Raw genomic sequence first — 15,386 nt, forward strand, 5'->3', positions numbered from 1 at the left:
TGCACCATGCACCAGAAATAGGCTTATGGTTTTGCAATATCAAAGCTAAAAAAGTATTATTTTAAACATCAAGACATCAAAAGTTATAAATGATCAAAATTAAACGGTAACATTTTACTGACCTCAGTATTTAACACATAAAATAGCATAAGTGGGCTATTCAACGCCTCATGCACACTTCGCTGTTAAGATCATAGTTGAATGTTTAATACTTTGAATTCCACATTTCCATCTACCTCAAATGTCCCCCGATTCCTATTTTTAACAACAATCTACCATCACCACATTCTGCCGCAGTTCCAAAGTTGCATAACCCTCAGAGAAAAGGTTTCTCCATGTATCTGACCCGAAATTTTATGAGTGTCCTCTAGTTCTGGACTCATCCATAAAAGGAAAGAACTTTTGCATATTCACCTTGTCAAGACATTTCAGGATCTTGTGCACTTTAGTGAAAACACCCGTTTTCTAAACACCACTCATTTAAAATAGTCTAGTTCATATTCTCAAAGCCTCCTGTGCATTTACGCTGCAATCTTAGTCTCTTTAAGGAACAGAGTATTCAAGAAGTGGTGTCACCAATGCCCTGTATAATAAAGATAACATCCTTACTTTTATGTCCGATTCCTCTCATAATAAAAGATAGCTTCCCATTTGTCTTCTTGATTATGGACTGCACGTGAATACAGCCATTTGTGACCCATGCACTAAAACACCTAAACTGTGTTGTACTTCAGAAGTCTATAGTTGTTCTTCATTTAAGTCGCACTCTGCCTTTCCTATTAAAGTCAACAACCTTACATTTTCCGACATTAGACTCCATCTGCCAGATTTTTGCCCATTCACTTAACCAATCTATGCCTTTCTGCAAACCCATTTCTTTCTCAGAATTTACTTTCCTACTTATGATTGTGTCTTTCTTTCTCTCTCTCTCATCTAAGTCATTGATGCAAACTGTAAAAATGTAAAAAAGACTCTACTTGACAAATCCTACCAATCAGGCAAAGATCTGCCAGCTAACCTATCTTATATCCATGCTAATATGTTACTCTTATGCTATGAGCTTTTATCTTCTGCAATAGCTTTTGATGTGACACTTTTTCAAATGCCTTCTGGAAATCCAAATACCGTACATCTACGGATGTGCCTCCATCTACAACACATGCCCCTTCAACTGTCTCATGAAAGCAATAACATCAGAACCCCACACGTTAGAAGAACTGAAGGTGCTGATTAATGTGCAAAATTCCACTCGTTAAAATAAATGCCATCCAGCCTTGGATTAAACTGTCACCAAAAATGTAAAAGCACACAAGATCAAGAGGATTGAAGGAAAAACAAAAAGCCTGAAAGTATTGATGACAAACATTCAAGCTCAAGTAAAAGACTTCATTGTGAAGTACTTGAAGTAATCTGTTAACTGGTGTTCAGAGGAGTAAGGTTAAGCAGTAAACTAGGCCGTAAACTCAAAATTGTTCAAAGTTATAGAAGTTGGAATCCTCTGGTAAATTCAGGTTAATAAGATTTCAATGCGAATCAAGCCAATTTATACAAATTAGATAAAATAATTAAAACCCTTTGCAGAATGACCCCAATGTATTTGCTTGAAAAGAAAAATATGATTACAAAGTCAATATTCTTATATCAACTAAATTAGGTATATAAAGTTCTAAGTTACAAGTTGGGAATTAATGCTGAAAATCCTCTGATAACACCAACCATAAGCATTAAGGAGGATGGAATAGGTAAGTATGACACAATTAAAATAACACCCATAGGAGCAAGTTTACAAAGGACTTTACATGATTTTCACATGTAGATACAAGTTTCCTGAAGATAGAAAACAATATAGGAATTTAAATTGCAAGCACATGCAGGAGCTACAAAGAGCTGGGTTAAGTGAGAGATCAACAAAATGTCAGATGAAGTGTAATGTGTGAAAGCGTGGAGTGGGGGAGGGAGAGAGATTGTTAAGGTTACTTTTGTTTTAAGAATATAAGAGCTGAATATTTTTTCTAAAATGTATGAAGGTTATAAATGCTAATATGTTTAGAAAAGTTGGGCGTGTTTGTACAAGAAATTCAAAGTTGGCTTTCAGGTACAGTAAACAATTAGAAAGGGAAATGACACATTGACCTTTAATGCAGGCAACCTGAACACAGAAATAAAGATGTCTTGTTATAATGTGCCGGGTTTCAATTTGATTACATCTGGAATACTTTAGGCAGTTTCAGTCTCCAATAAAAGTAAGTATTTAATAGTGGAAGCAGTATGGCTGTAGTTCACTAAATTGTTCCTGGGTGTGGCAGAACTGTCCTATGATGAGAGGCTAAGTAAGTTAAACCAAGTTCTCTAAAGCTTAGAAGAATGAGAGGTGATCTCATTGAAACATACAACATTGTGAAAGCACTTGACAGAACAGACATTGACACTTTCTGCCGGCTGAACAATTTAAAACACTAGAGATATTGAAGTGTGGAGCTGGAGAAACACAGCAGGCTAGGCAGCATAAGAGCAAGAAAGTTGACGTTTCAGGTCGGGACCCTTCTTCAGAAAATTCAGAAACGTCAACTTTCTTGCTCCTCTGATGCTGCCTGGCCTGTTGTGTTGGTCCAACTCCACACTGTGTTATCTCTGACTCCAGCATCTGCAGTTCTTGCTATCTCGAAAACACAAGGGCACAATTTTGGGATAATAGGTCAAACATTTAGTACTAAAGATGACCAGAAGTTCTTTATTCCAGAAAAATATGGACATGTTAAGTTTTATATAACAGACGCTAATAGTTGAATAAAATATTTACTTTAAAAGTCAGTAGGGATTATCCATTGTACTGCTTGAACTCCAGCATTTATTACAACACTGCCATTTGTCCGAATGAATTAAATTTTGACTTTTACAGTCAACCCATATGGTTTTCAAAGATAGCAATATCATTGATACAAATGTAACTCTCAACATTTAACATCTTCATAAATATACAAATAGTATTTAAAGATTATGCAGTGCAATTTAGGATAATCTGTTTAAACAGTCAGGACTAATGATAAACCTTCACTGACTGACAATTATTTCTTAAAATGGCGACTGTTTTGATTTAGAAACATCTGTTTCGACACAAATCTCAGACCTTCAAATGTGTACTCACCATTCATTAGACTGAAGAGCAGGTGACTCATTCTGTGCTATATGATATAAGGCACTCATTGCATTCATATTAAACAAAGGAGGCTTTCGCTCCGCTGTGGGCAAAATAGAAGTAATCAGATTTCACAACTGATAACAACAAATGATAATTTACAGCATTAAAGTTGAATTTACAGTATGATTTCAAACATTTTAAACAACAGTAAGCATTTTCAAGCACAACCTATTATACTTTGTGTCAATATAGCATTCTCCCCAAGCCATTTTAATGTTAAACTGCAAATAGGAGTAGTAGGCCATTCAGCCCTTTGAGACCGCTCCATCATTCAGCATGATTGTGGCTGTGGACCACTCAGTGCTCTGTTCCTACCTTTTTACAATACCTTTCAATCCTGTAGCCCAAAGAAACTATATATAGTTCTTTCATGAATACATTTAATAGCTTGGCATGAACTGCTTTCTGTAGCAGAGAATTCCACAGGCTAACAACTGCGTGCAGAAATCTCTCCTCATCTCAGTCCTAAATGGCCTAACCTATATCCTAATACCGTGATCCCTGGTTCTTGATTCCCCAGTCATCGGGAACATCATTCCTACATTTAGACTATCTAGTTCTGTCATAATTTTATAAGCTTCTATGAGCTAACCCCTTCATTCTTCTAAATTCTAGTGAATATTATCCTAACCAATCCAGGTTCTCTTCATACATCAGTTCTGCCTTTCCAGGAATCAGTCCAGTAAACCTTTGTTGCATCCCCTCCATTGCCACAACATCCATTCTCAGATGAAGAGATCAAAACGGTTCACAGATGTGGTCTCACCAAGGGTCTATACAACTGCAGCAAGATATCTCTGTTCCTGTACTTGAATCCTCTCACTATAAATGCCAACACAGTATTTGCCTTCTTCACCTCCTGCCATACCTGCATGCTTATTTTCAGACTGATGTACAAAGATACCCAGGACGAATGTCATCTCTCCATTGCCCAACCTACAGGTAATCAGAGAATTTCCAAAAGTGGATAACCTCACATGTGCAATGCACTTCAGTCATTCACTCAACTTGTTAACATTTTTTGTTAATTGCATTGACTTACCTAATTCTATGCAGGTAATTCCCAAGGACCAAACGTCTACTTTGCCATCATACTGTCCTTCATCCATGGCAAGGATTACTTCAGGAGCCATCCTATTTCAACAAAATATAATTCTAGTCTGATAAGTCTGCATTGTAAAAATCATTTCACTAATGTTGTTGTTATTATGTAAGCATTACAATTGTAGTTCCAAAATTTATAATATAGACAAATTAGTGATTTACATCTGATGCTACAAAGTGCTGAAATTATTTCAAACCAATTTCAGCTTATATAGACCATAAGACCATAAGAATAGGAGTGGAAGTAAGGCCATTCGGCCCATTAAGTCCACTCTGCCATTTAAATCATGGCTGATGGGCATTTCAACACCACTTCCCTGCACTCTCCCCATAGCCCTATGAAACACAACCCCTTAAAGCTCTAGGTTTCTTTAAAAGCAACAAAAACTGAACTTTAAGATAACCAGGTTTTCCCTTCATCAAAAGATTTAGTTTAGGAAATTAAAACACTTGTTAACTTAAAATGGTTTGCTTTAATATTACAGTTAATAAGATATTTGTTCAATTATATCCATTAACCAAGAAGTGAGAACTTTGCAAGGATAGATCAGTTTGATAATATTCATTTTTTTTATAGCCTTGGTTAAAAATATTAACAAACAAACACCAGGTGCTGAGGGGAAAAAGCCCACTACAAGCATTTTATTCTTGTGATTTTCCCAGTAATTAGTGACAATTTCACTTAAACAAGTGTGGTTATTCCCAAAAAAATCTAAAAGGACTGTGAATGCTGTAAATAAGGAATAAAAACAGGGGTGCTGGAAAAGCTCAGCAAGTCTGGCAGTATCTGTGAAGAAAAAATAATCAGAGTTAACTTTTCAGGTCCAGAGACCCTTCCTCAGAACTCGCAATTCCAAACTTTTTCTCAATGCAGTCCCACAGGCATCAGCACCCCACTGGTACTTAATCAAGTGCTTACATATCATGCGCAAGCCTAGAAAATGATTTGATTTTGGGGAAGATGATGCCATATCAAGGGCAAGCTCAAATACCTGAACAAATTTACACTGTTACCTATCCAAATGCTGCATTAGACTTTCTAGCAGCAGTTGTTGATAATGGGCAGGTGTGGAAAGTCCAGGTGATTTGTCCCTTAAAAGTACTGAAACGAAGGCAACATTCCCAAATTTGGCTCAGCTCAAACCATTTATGTCTGGGCTTACTAAGTATAGAAGGCTGAGGAAGGGTCACCAGACGTGAAACGTTAACTGTTTTCTCCTTTACAGATGTGGCCAGACCTGCTGAGCTTTCCCAGCAACTTTGTTGTAGTTCTTTTGATGATTTGATTCCCTTCCTGCTTACTAAAGGATAAAAGATGATCAGGGAATAAGAGATTATTGGGCGTATGTAGAAGTTAAAATCATATCAGCATGATCTTGCTGAATGGTGGAGTAGGCTTGAAGAGCTGAGTGGTGCTTTTTTTTGAATGTAGGTTTGTATGTATACTTGTGACTAAAACTATGACAATGAAGACAAAGGATTACAACATTAAAGGAAGCTTCTTACCAATACGGTGTTCCCACAAATGAATTAGCAGGAGATACTATGGAAGCAGACCCAAAATCAGCTAACTTCACTTGGCCTGGCTCTGTCAGGAGGATATTACCTGCCTTTATGTCCCTGTTTATAAGGCAAGTAATATATAATTAAAAACTCAATAAATTCAGTACGTAATATTGCTCGAGGCCAATCCTACAAAAAGTGATAGTACGTACAATTTTCTTAATTAATGGCTTAAAACAAATTTACTAAAATGGTACATGGCCAAAGAATACTAGACAAAAATGCTAATTAGAAAAGATGGCACAAGTATTTTATAGAATCCTTCTGGGTTTACATTTTTGCCAAAAAATTTATTTGGTAATGTAACATTTTGACCTGCTTTACGGAATATATTTTACCAAGTTCATTATATGATGGAGACAGAGAAAGGCGTTCCAGTGGAGCTCATCCACTCCACCCACCGTTCTTTCCTTTTTCTTCCTTTCAGTGCTTTTCTTTTGTCCTCTTCAACTCTCAGCCTCCCACAGTGGCCCGGCATGCAGCCTTCCAGCATAATGTGGCAACCACCCATAGCAGCCTTCCAACCTTGCACAGCTGCGTTCCTCTGTACAGACATCCCAGTGTGGTGTAGTGACCTTCCGGCCTCCTGGCGTGGTGTGTCGCCTGAGCGGTGTGGAATCAGGGCCTGGTGTAGACTGGAAGCTAGGTGCCAGTGTGGTCTGCTGTACTGAACTTTTATTTCTGCAATGCTGGACATTTTATTTTCTGTAATGTCTTAATCTTGTAACAAAAGCGGTTGTGCCTCGGTACTTTTGTACCTAAGTCAGCATTGTAATTGGCAATGTATAAACTTTTCACTATGCTCATTGAGCATATATGACAATAAAGGCTACTATATTCTAAGATACCACTTTTGCAGAAAAAAATTTAGAAATTCAGCTTGCTAATGGTTAAGCAATATAGACCAGAATGTGTAAGTAGGATCTGGCAGCAGGACAACCAACTGCTGCACCTAGGGCAAGCATGGGAAAAATCAGCCACAATCCCAATCACAATCACAATTCCCCAACTGCAGCATTGAAATACACAAGTGCACACTGTACGGAGGAAGGATCAAGTTTAGCTGTGATACTCACCTCCTGTTGACAGTTTTGGCAATATCATACGTGGATAAAAACTACTTGGACAATCATGTGAGTTGGAAGTCAACAAGTGCAAGAGTGACAGAAAGATAACGAATGATCTTGCTTTTCTGACAAAATGTAATAAAATTCACGCTAGTCTGAGGATAGCGAGTTGAAAGTTACATTTGTTGAAAGAAATAAAGCATTTTGAGCTAAGACACTAATTTTGCACTTTCAAACTTGTGGCCAAATAAATTCATAGATGAAAGAAACTAAAAACTTGGCCTAAACATATTTTGGGAAAGATACCTAATTCAGTTGATTATCAAGATTCAGTGGCATTTAATGTTGACCTGATTTAGAAAACTAAAAGGGATGCTGTGTCATTTTGTCAGTAATCCATTATCATGTTCTTGGTGTAGCACACTCAGCAGCTTTTCACACAAGTGTTAAACCATGTTTTTCTGCACCTTTCCCATTGAGCATTAAAATGTTCCAATAGCACTAATTCAGAGAAGTTCACTTTGGTGCATTGCCCAATATTTATTCTTCACCTAGTGCCTACTGTTCATTACCAGATTACATATGGCTGTTTGTGGGAGCCTGGAGTGTAAAACCTATTGCGTTTTCAGAATCTCAACTATAGTTCAATAATACTTCATTAACTGTAAAGCACTTCAGAATGTTCTGAGGTTGTGAAAAGTATTCTATTAATGCAAATCTGCAAGTAGTGAAATTTTTACAATCTTGTGAGACGAATGCTTCAAGAATGAGTGCTTCTTAGCTTTAACTACAAATAAGTTAAAAATACAGTCTAGACAAAATTTTGTAGACTGGGGTAACAATTTACACCACTGCACTGTGAATTTAAAATCAAGTTCAACTCCAAACACTTCGGCAGTATGAAAGAAAAGTGCAAGTACTGGGTAATTTAATACTGAGTCATGGTCACTATTAAAATATAAATTAGTTTAAATATTTTGAATAACTTTAATAGTTTATATTTGTATAATAATTTTCACATAATAGAATAGCCCAAAGAGCTTCACAGAAACTCAACAAAACAGGACTTAGGACATGAGTGACCATTCGGTCCATCAAGTTGACACTATCACTCAAGACGACCACAGATAATCAGAGATAGTAGGAACTGCAGATGCTGGAGAATCTGAGGTAACAAGTTCTAGAACTCAATGAACACAGCAGGCCAAGCAGCATCAGAGGAGCAGGAAAGATGACGTTTCGGGTCTGGACCCTTCTTCAGAAATGGGGGAGGGGGAAGGGATTCTGAAATAAATAGACAGAAGGGTGAGCAGATGGAAGGTGGATAAAGGAGCAGATAGGTGGACATGACACGGACAGGTCAAGCAGGCGGGGATAGAACCAGAAAAGGTGAGGTGAGTGTAGGTGGGGAGTTGGAATGGAGTTTGGTCAGTCAAGGAGGCAGAGAAGAGGCTGAAGGCAGGGTTGGGGGTTGGTCAGTAACGTGAGAGGAGCGGATAGGTGGGAGAAAAGACGGACAGGTCAAGGAGGCAGGGCCGAGCTGTGCTGGTTTTGGGATGAGGTCGGGGTGGGGACATTGTGATCTCAGCTCTACTTTCCTGACTGCACTCTTCTTAACCCTTGATTCCTTATCTAATAAAAAACCTAAAATAAAGTTCAACGATCCACAACTTGATATAAAGGTTAGATGTAGTAAATTTGCAGCAGTAATTTCTACAATTTGTTAGCCTTTTGTTCTGTAGTAAACCACAGAAATGTAATCAAGTAGCATTTAATCACTTAGAAGTCTGAAACAAAGACAGAAATTGCTGGAGAAACTCAGCAGGTCTCACAGTATCTGTGGAGAGAAAACAGAGTTGACTTTTGGAGTCCAGTGACCCGTGTTCAGAATCAAAACACATTCTGAACACAGGTCGCTGGACTCCAAAACTCAACTCTGTTTTCTCTCCACAGGTACTGTCAGACCTGCTGAGTTTCTCCAGCAATTTCTGTCTTTGTTTCAGACTTCTAAGTGATTAAATGCTACTTGATTACATTTCTGTGGTAAACTACAGCCCATAAAGGCAAACGTTTACTACAGAACAGAAGGTTAACAAATTATAGAAATTACTGCTGCAAATTTACTACAGCTAATGTCGTATCAAGTTGTGGTAAACACTCTACGGTTTGCAGTTTTTGCAGCTTTTCCCCTTAATTTATAAAATTATCGGCATACACACACGACCCACATTTTCAGTGAAATTGGATAAATAGAACAGCATTTATCAAATTTCAGTGCTTTCAAACAAATTTGATTTGCTATTGTTAGTAAATGGTAAAAACTGTCAATGCAATCCTGGAGGATGCCAAAACTATGACCATAATTGGCAGATGCCAAAAATAACAAATCAGTACGCAGAACCTATTTGCTTATAATATAAAAGCTGATTTCCTACCTCCATTTATTGTCTTGCTAAATTTATAATTTGACCTTATAACTGACATGGATTTCTGTTCAACATTGATACAGTATGGCTTATGGCTGGAGACCTCTGAAGTACATCTGAGTTGGCTATGACACAAATCCGATATTGAAATGTCCCTCAAATGTTATTAAAACATGCTTTCCCTGACCCAAAGTTCCTTTGCATAGGCTTACCTGTGAATCATGTTGTGAGAATGCAAATAAGCTAATCCTTGCAGAGCACCATGTGTAATGGCTGCTATCTCAATTTCCTGAAGCGGTTTCTTATGAACTGAAAAGAAGCAAAACCTGATAAATGTTCTATTAGAGAACCATTTAGGGCTGTAAACCAAAATTGGCATCCCTTAATTATTAAAACAAGCAATGAAAAATAATTCTCAAAACTTTTTCTTCAAATTCAAATTAGTGTTAATTAAATTTCAATTGCTTAAGATTAAGGACAATTCTCTGACAAGTGTTTCATAGCAACTAAAGCATCAAAAAAGTATCACAGGTTTTAATTACTTGTGTTTGAAAGGAAAAATAAACTTATATCCAGTCATGCATGAGAGAGAGTATAAGGGATAAAGAGCTGGCATCTCAAAATCTGCTACATTTTGGAGAATCAAAAGACAACAAGGATTTTTATAATCATGAACAAGGCCTATGATAGGTTAGGAAAGTGAACAGTCTAAATTTTTATATTTGAAACAAAGCATTAATACTGGAGTTATATTGCAACTATTATTTGACTAACTAGAAAAACCATGCAACTAGCATACAAATTGGTTATTATTTCCTGGAGGACGATGGAGTGAGGAAGAGTGGAATTTATCGCACAGGTAAAATACATAAAAACAATTAAAATTGTCAATTGGAATGAATGGACCAGAATCAAATTTTCACTGAAGTAAAAAATTGAAGGTTTCATATGGGATGGTGTGGTAGATCAAACAGTACAGACAAGGTGAGACGGAGAACGACAATATGGGAACTGATAAACCGTGAGCGGAAGGGAGAGAGAATGTAAATCTAAGAGAAAATCAATAGATAAGACGAGACGAGACATTACAAAAATAATAAGCCAACAAAACTAAAGACTCTGTATCTGAGTGCTTGTAGGATTCAAAACAACAGATGAGCTGATGACGAAAAAAAATGCAAGTACAATCTGAAAGCTATTAGAGGCATGGCTGCATGGTCACCAATTCTGTTCTTGATCAGAGGCTTGGATAACACAGGAGCAGGAATGGCTGTTGGATGTTCCAGGATATAGATGTTTCCATAGAAATAGGGAGGGAGGTAAAAAGAGGTGGAGGAGTGGCATTGCTAATCAGGGATGGTATCACAGCTGCAGAAAGGGAGGTAGTGGAGAAGGTTTTCTCCACTGAGTCAATATAGGTGGAAGTCAGAAACAGAAAAGGAGCAGTCACTTTATTGGGAGTTCAGACACTGAAGAACAGATTGGGAGACAGAAACAGAAAAGGTGCAGTCATGGTGACTTTAACTTCGCTAGTATAGGCTGGAACCTCCTAAGTGCAAATAGTTTGGATGGAGCAGATTTTGTCAGGTGTCCCCAGGATGGATTTCTGACTCAATATGTAGATAGTCTGACTAGAGGGGAGGCCACGTTGGATTTGGTGTTTGGCAACAACCCAGGTCAGGTGTCAGATCTCTGGGTGGGACAGCATTTCGGTGACGGCAATCACAACTCCCTGACTTTTACTATAGTCATGGAGAGGGATAGGAGCAGATGATATGGGAAAGTATTTAACTGGGGGAAGGGGAATTACAATGCTATTAGGTAAGAACTATGGAGCACCAACTGGGATCAGATGTTCTCAGGGAAATGCACGATAGAAATATGGAGGTTGTTTAGGGAGCAGTTGCTACAGGTACTGGAGAGGTTTGTCTCACTGAGGCAAGGAAAGGATGGTAAGGTAAAGGAACCTTGGGTGACAAGACAATCTCTTCCCTTGCTTCCCGTAGAAACCTTGGGTATATCCTGTCTGGCCCAGGGGACTTATCTATTCATGTTTTCGAAAGTTTCTAGCACATCCTCCTTCCTAACATTAACTTGTTCGAGTATATCTGCCTCACAAACTGTTCTCACAAACGTCAAGGTCCCTCTTGCTGGTGAATACTGAAGCAAAGTATTCATTAAGGATCTCCCCTCCCCCTCTGACTCCGCACACAAGTTCCCTCCACTGTCCCTGATTGGCCCTATTCTCACTCTGGCCATCCCCTTGTTCCTCACATAAGAATAAGGAGCCTTGGAGTTTTCCTTGATCCTACCTACCAAGGTTTTCTCATACCCCCTTCTAGCTCTCCTAAGTCTATTTTTCAGTTGATAGAGTTGTAAATAAGGCATACGGTGTGTTGGCTTTCATTGCCAAGGGAATTAAGTTTAAGAGCAGTGAGGTTATGCTGCAGCTCTTCAAAACTCTGGTTAGACCACACTTGGAATATTGTGTTCAGTTCTGGTCACCTCATTACAGGAAAGATGTAGAAGCTTTAGAGGGGGTGCAGAAGAGGTTTACCAGGATGCTGCCTGATCTGGAGGACAGGTCTTGTGAGGCAAGGTTGAGGGAGCTAGGGCTTCTTCCTCATTGGAGTGAAGAAGGATGAGGTGACTCGACAGAGGTTTACAAGATGATGAGAAACATAGATAGAGTGAATAGTCAGAGACTTTTTCCCAGGGCAGAAAAGACTATTATGAAGGGGCATAATTTTAAAGGTGATTGGAGGACGGTATAGGGGGGATGTCAGAGGTAGGTTCTTCACAGAGTGGTGGGCATGTGGAATGTGCTGCCGGCAGTGGTAGTGGAGTCAGATACCTCATAGACTTTTAAACGACTCTTGGATAGGCACATGGAGGAATGTAAAACGTAGGGTATGCAGGGTAGATTGACCTTAGTAGGACAATAGGTTGGCACAACATCGTGGGCTAAAGGGCTGTTACTGTGCTGTAACTGTGCTGTACTGTTTTATGTTCTAAACATTGAAGGTACATGACATTTAGAAGGGACAGGAAGCAAGGAAATTTGTAAGTCTTAATTTGGACATTTGGCTCTCTTAATTCATGATAATGCTATAAGCACAAAAGGACAGGATGATTCAAGTTCAGGAAAACCAGGAATCCTCCACACCCCTCTAAGGTTGAAAATTCTGAAGAGCAAGTTCCAGTGTTAAATGAACCTGTCTTTTATCCCGACAGTCTAAAGTCACCAACGAGAGGAAACATTGCTCAGTATCCACCCTGTATCCCTTTTATACTTCAAAAACTCCAGAAAATACCATTTTCTTTATTTCTCTTCATAAGACAGAGATTCCAAAATCCCTACAGTGTGGAAACAGGCCCTTCGGCCCAACAAGTCCATACAGGCCCATTCCCTACAACCCACCTAATCTACACCTCCCTGAACACTATGGACAATTTAGCATACCAATCCACCTAGCCTGCACATCTTTGGACCGTGGGAGGAAACCGGAGCACCTGAAGAAACCCCACGCAGACACGGGGAGGGTGTGTTAACTCCATACAGAGTCGCCAATGATGGAATTGAACTCTGGTCCCTGATGCTGAGGCACCAGCGCTAGCCACTAAGTCACTGTGCCACCATGTTGGCCAGGGAACAAAATGGTGTGTTGAAGTGGCAGCCAACTGGAAGTTCAGGTTGCTTTTTTTTTTAAAAACAGGCAGAACACAGGTGTTCTGCGATGCAGTCACGCATATCCAGGAGACCGCATTATGAGCAGCAAATGCAGTAGGCTAGATTGAGTGAAGTGCAGCTGAAGCACTGCTTCACCTGGAAGGCATGTTTGGGCCCTTAGATATTGAGGAGGTAGAAAGTAAGCAAGGTGTTTTACTTTCTATGGTTGCAGGGAAGATGCCACAGAGCTGTTGGGCGGTGTTGGGAATGTTGGAGGAGTGGGCCAGGGCTCCCGAAGGAAACCGATCTTGTGGAAGGCTAACAAGGGATGGAAGGGGAATATTTGTCTAGTGATGGCATCCTGCTGGAGATGGTGGAAATGGTAGCTAATAATCCACTGGATGTGGATGCTGGTGAGATGGTACGTGAGGACAAGGGGGACCCTATCACTGTCATGGGAGGGAAGAGAGGGGGGGTGAGGGTGAAGTGCGGGAGTTGGGGTGGATCCGGCTAAGGGCCCTATCAACCACGGTGCTGGAGAATTCTCGGATGAGGAAAGTGGACGACATTTTTGGAGGCCTCCTTGTCAAAGTTGGCATCATCAGAACAGATGCGACACAAAGACAGAGGCATTGCAAGTCTTTACAGGAAGCAGAGTGAGGATGCATAGTCAAAATAAAGGTGGGAGTCGGTTGGTTTGTAATGTATGCTGGTGGTCAGTCTATCCCTGGAAATGAAAACCGAGATGTTGCGGAGGGAAGGGAGGAGTCAGAGATGGGCCGGATGAAGATGAGAGCAGGATGGAAACTGGAAGTGAAATTGATAAACTTTTCCAATTCCAGATGACAGGGGGAGCAGCTGATACTCATGGCTACCTCTCTGACCTGAAGTAAGTGAGAGGAGTTAAAAGAGAAGTTGTTCAGAGGAGGACAGGCTCAGTTGTGCAGAGAAGGGTTGTGATGGATAGGATGATTCTGGCCTATAGTCCAGGAAAAAGCAGAGAGCCCCGAAACCATCCTGAAGGGGAAATGGATATGTAAAGGGATTGCATGCCCATGGTAAAGCAGCAGCAGCTGGGCTCTGCAAACTGGAAATTCCAATATCTGATGCTTTATATCAGTTCAAGAGGGAAGGAATTGGACATGGGGAAAAAAAACCAGAGTAAAGGTAGGAAGAGAAGAGTTCTGTGGGGCAGCAGCAGGCAGAAATTATGGGACTTCCTAGACAGTCCTATTTGCTGGTTTTGAAAAGGGGAAAGAAGCAAACTGTGCAGGGTTGGGAAACTATGAGCTTGGAGGCAGCAGAAGAGAGATCATCAGATGAAATGAGGTTAGTGACAGCTGTGGACACAACGGTCTGATGTCCTATGCTAGGGTCATGGTTGGGGGAGACAGGAAGAGGTATGAGAGCTGGTTCTCAGTCTCTACAATGCAGAGGTCAGACCGCCAAACTACAACAGCACCAGGATTGTGAGCAGGCTTAATTACAAAGTCAGGGTTGGATCCGAGAGGTCGGAGTGCAGTCAGTTCATGGGGAGATTGGTTGAAATGGACGAAGGGTGGGGGTGGGGAGAAAGAAATTGTGGTGACCAATGTCACATTGACAGTTCTCGATGAATAGATCATTGTCCGCAAAGATGATCCTGAGTTTCCAGTTACCTGCCATTTCAACACACCACTTCCCTGGCTAGAAGAACAACTCATTTTCTGCTTGGGACCTTACAGCCTTCTGGACTCAATAGAGTTCAACCATTTTAGGGCTTGAGGCACCTTCTCCCACATCTTTACTAAAATCCTCACACAATATGTTATAACATGGTCTACTATTACACACTACCCATTGTTAGCCACTAATAGCACTCATTAGTAGCTATTCATTCTCCTAGGCTAATTGTTATCCACTCCTTTGCCAATCCAACTGTTCTTCTCTCCCCTTGGGCTCTATCTCCAACTATCGTTTACTCCTTACCCCCTCCTTTCACCCTATCTTTTAGATAAAAACCAATTTCCTAGCTATCATCAGTTCTGAGGAAAGGTCTTGGGCCTGTAATGTTAACTCTGACTTCGGATAACTGTAGTTAACAGATAGTTCAGGCCTGCTGAGCTTTTCCAGCAATTTCTGTGTTTGTTTCAGATTTCAAGTATCAGCAGTTCTTTCAGTTTCTACAAGCTGGACCGGTTGGGTTGTCTTATTCATACAAAGTTGGACGGCTACACCCCCTGGAGCTTAGGAGATAACCTAGCTGAAATATGCAAGCTCTTTGACAAGTACTGATAGGGTGGATATGGAAAGAGGTTTCTTCTTGTCCAAATGTCTAGAACTAACAGTTACTATTTTAAAATAAGGAGTTATCTATT

At 39.9% G+C, this 15,386-nt stretch overlaps 1 protein-coding gene across 3 annotated transcripts in view; it reads right to left on the reverse strand.

Annotated features, from left to right (window-relative positions):
* taok1a (TAO kinase 1a) overlaps positions 1-15,386 on the reverse strand; it is a 150,854-nt gene that overhangs the window by 48,162 nt on the left and 87,306 nt on the right. For all 3 annotated transcript variants that reach the window (XM_048557431.2, XM_048557432.2, XM_048557434.2), the window contains exons 6-9: positions 9,572-9,668; positions 5,810-5,923; positions 4,242-4,333; positions 3,146-3,239 (exon numbers count right to left, since the gene is read on the reverse strand). In XM_048557431.2, coding sequence (XP_048413388.1) covers positions 3,146-3,239; positions 4,242-4,333; positions 5,810-5,923; positions 9,572-9,668 — 397 coding nt within the window. The remainder of the gene's footprint in view (positions 1-3,145; positions 3,240-4,241; positions 4,334-5,809; positions 5,924-9,571; positions 9,669-15,386) is intronic.

This window comes from Stegostoma tigrinum, chromosome 27 (genome assembly GCF_030684315.1).
Source record: "Stegostoma tigrinum isolate sSteTig4 chromosome 27, sSteTig4.hap1, whole genome shotgun sequence".
Classification (NCBI taxonomy): domain Eukaryota; kingdom Metazoa; phylum Chordata; class Chondrichthyes; order Orectolobiformes; family Stegostomatidae; genus Stegostoma; species Stegostoma tigrinum.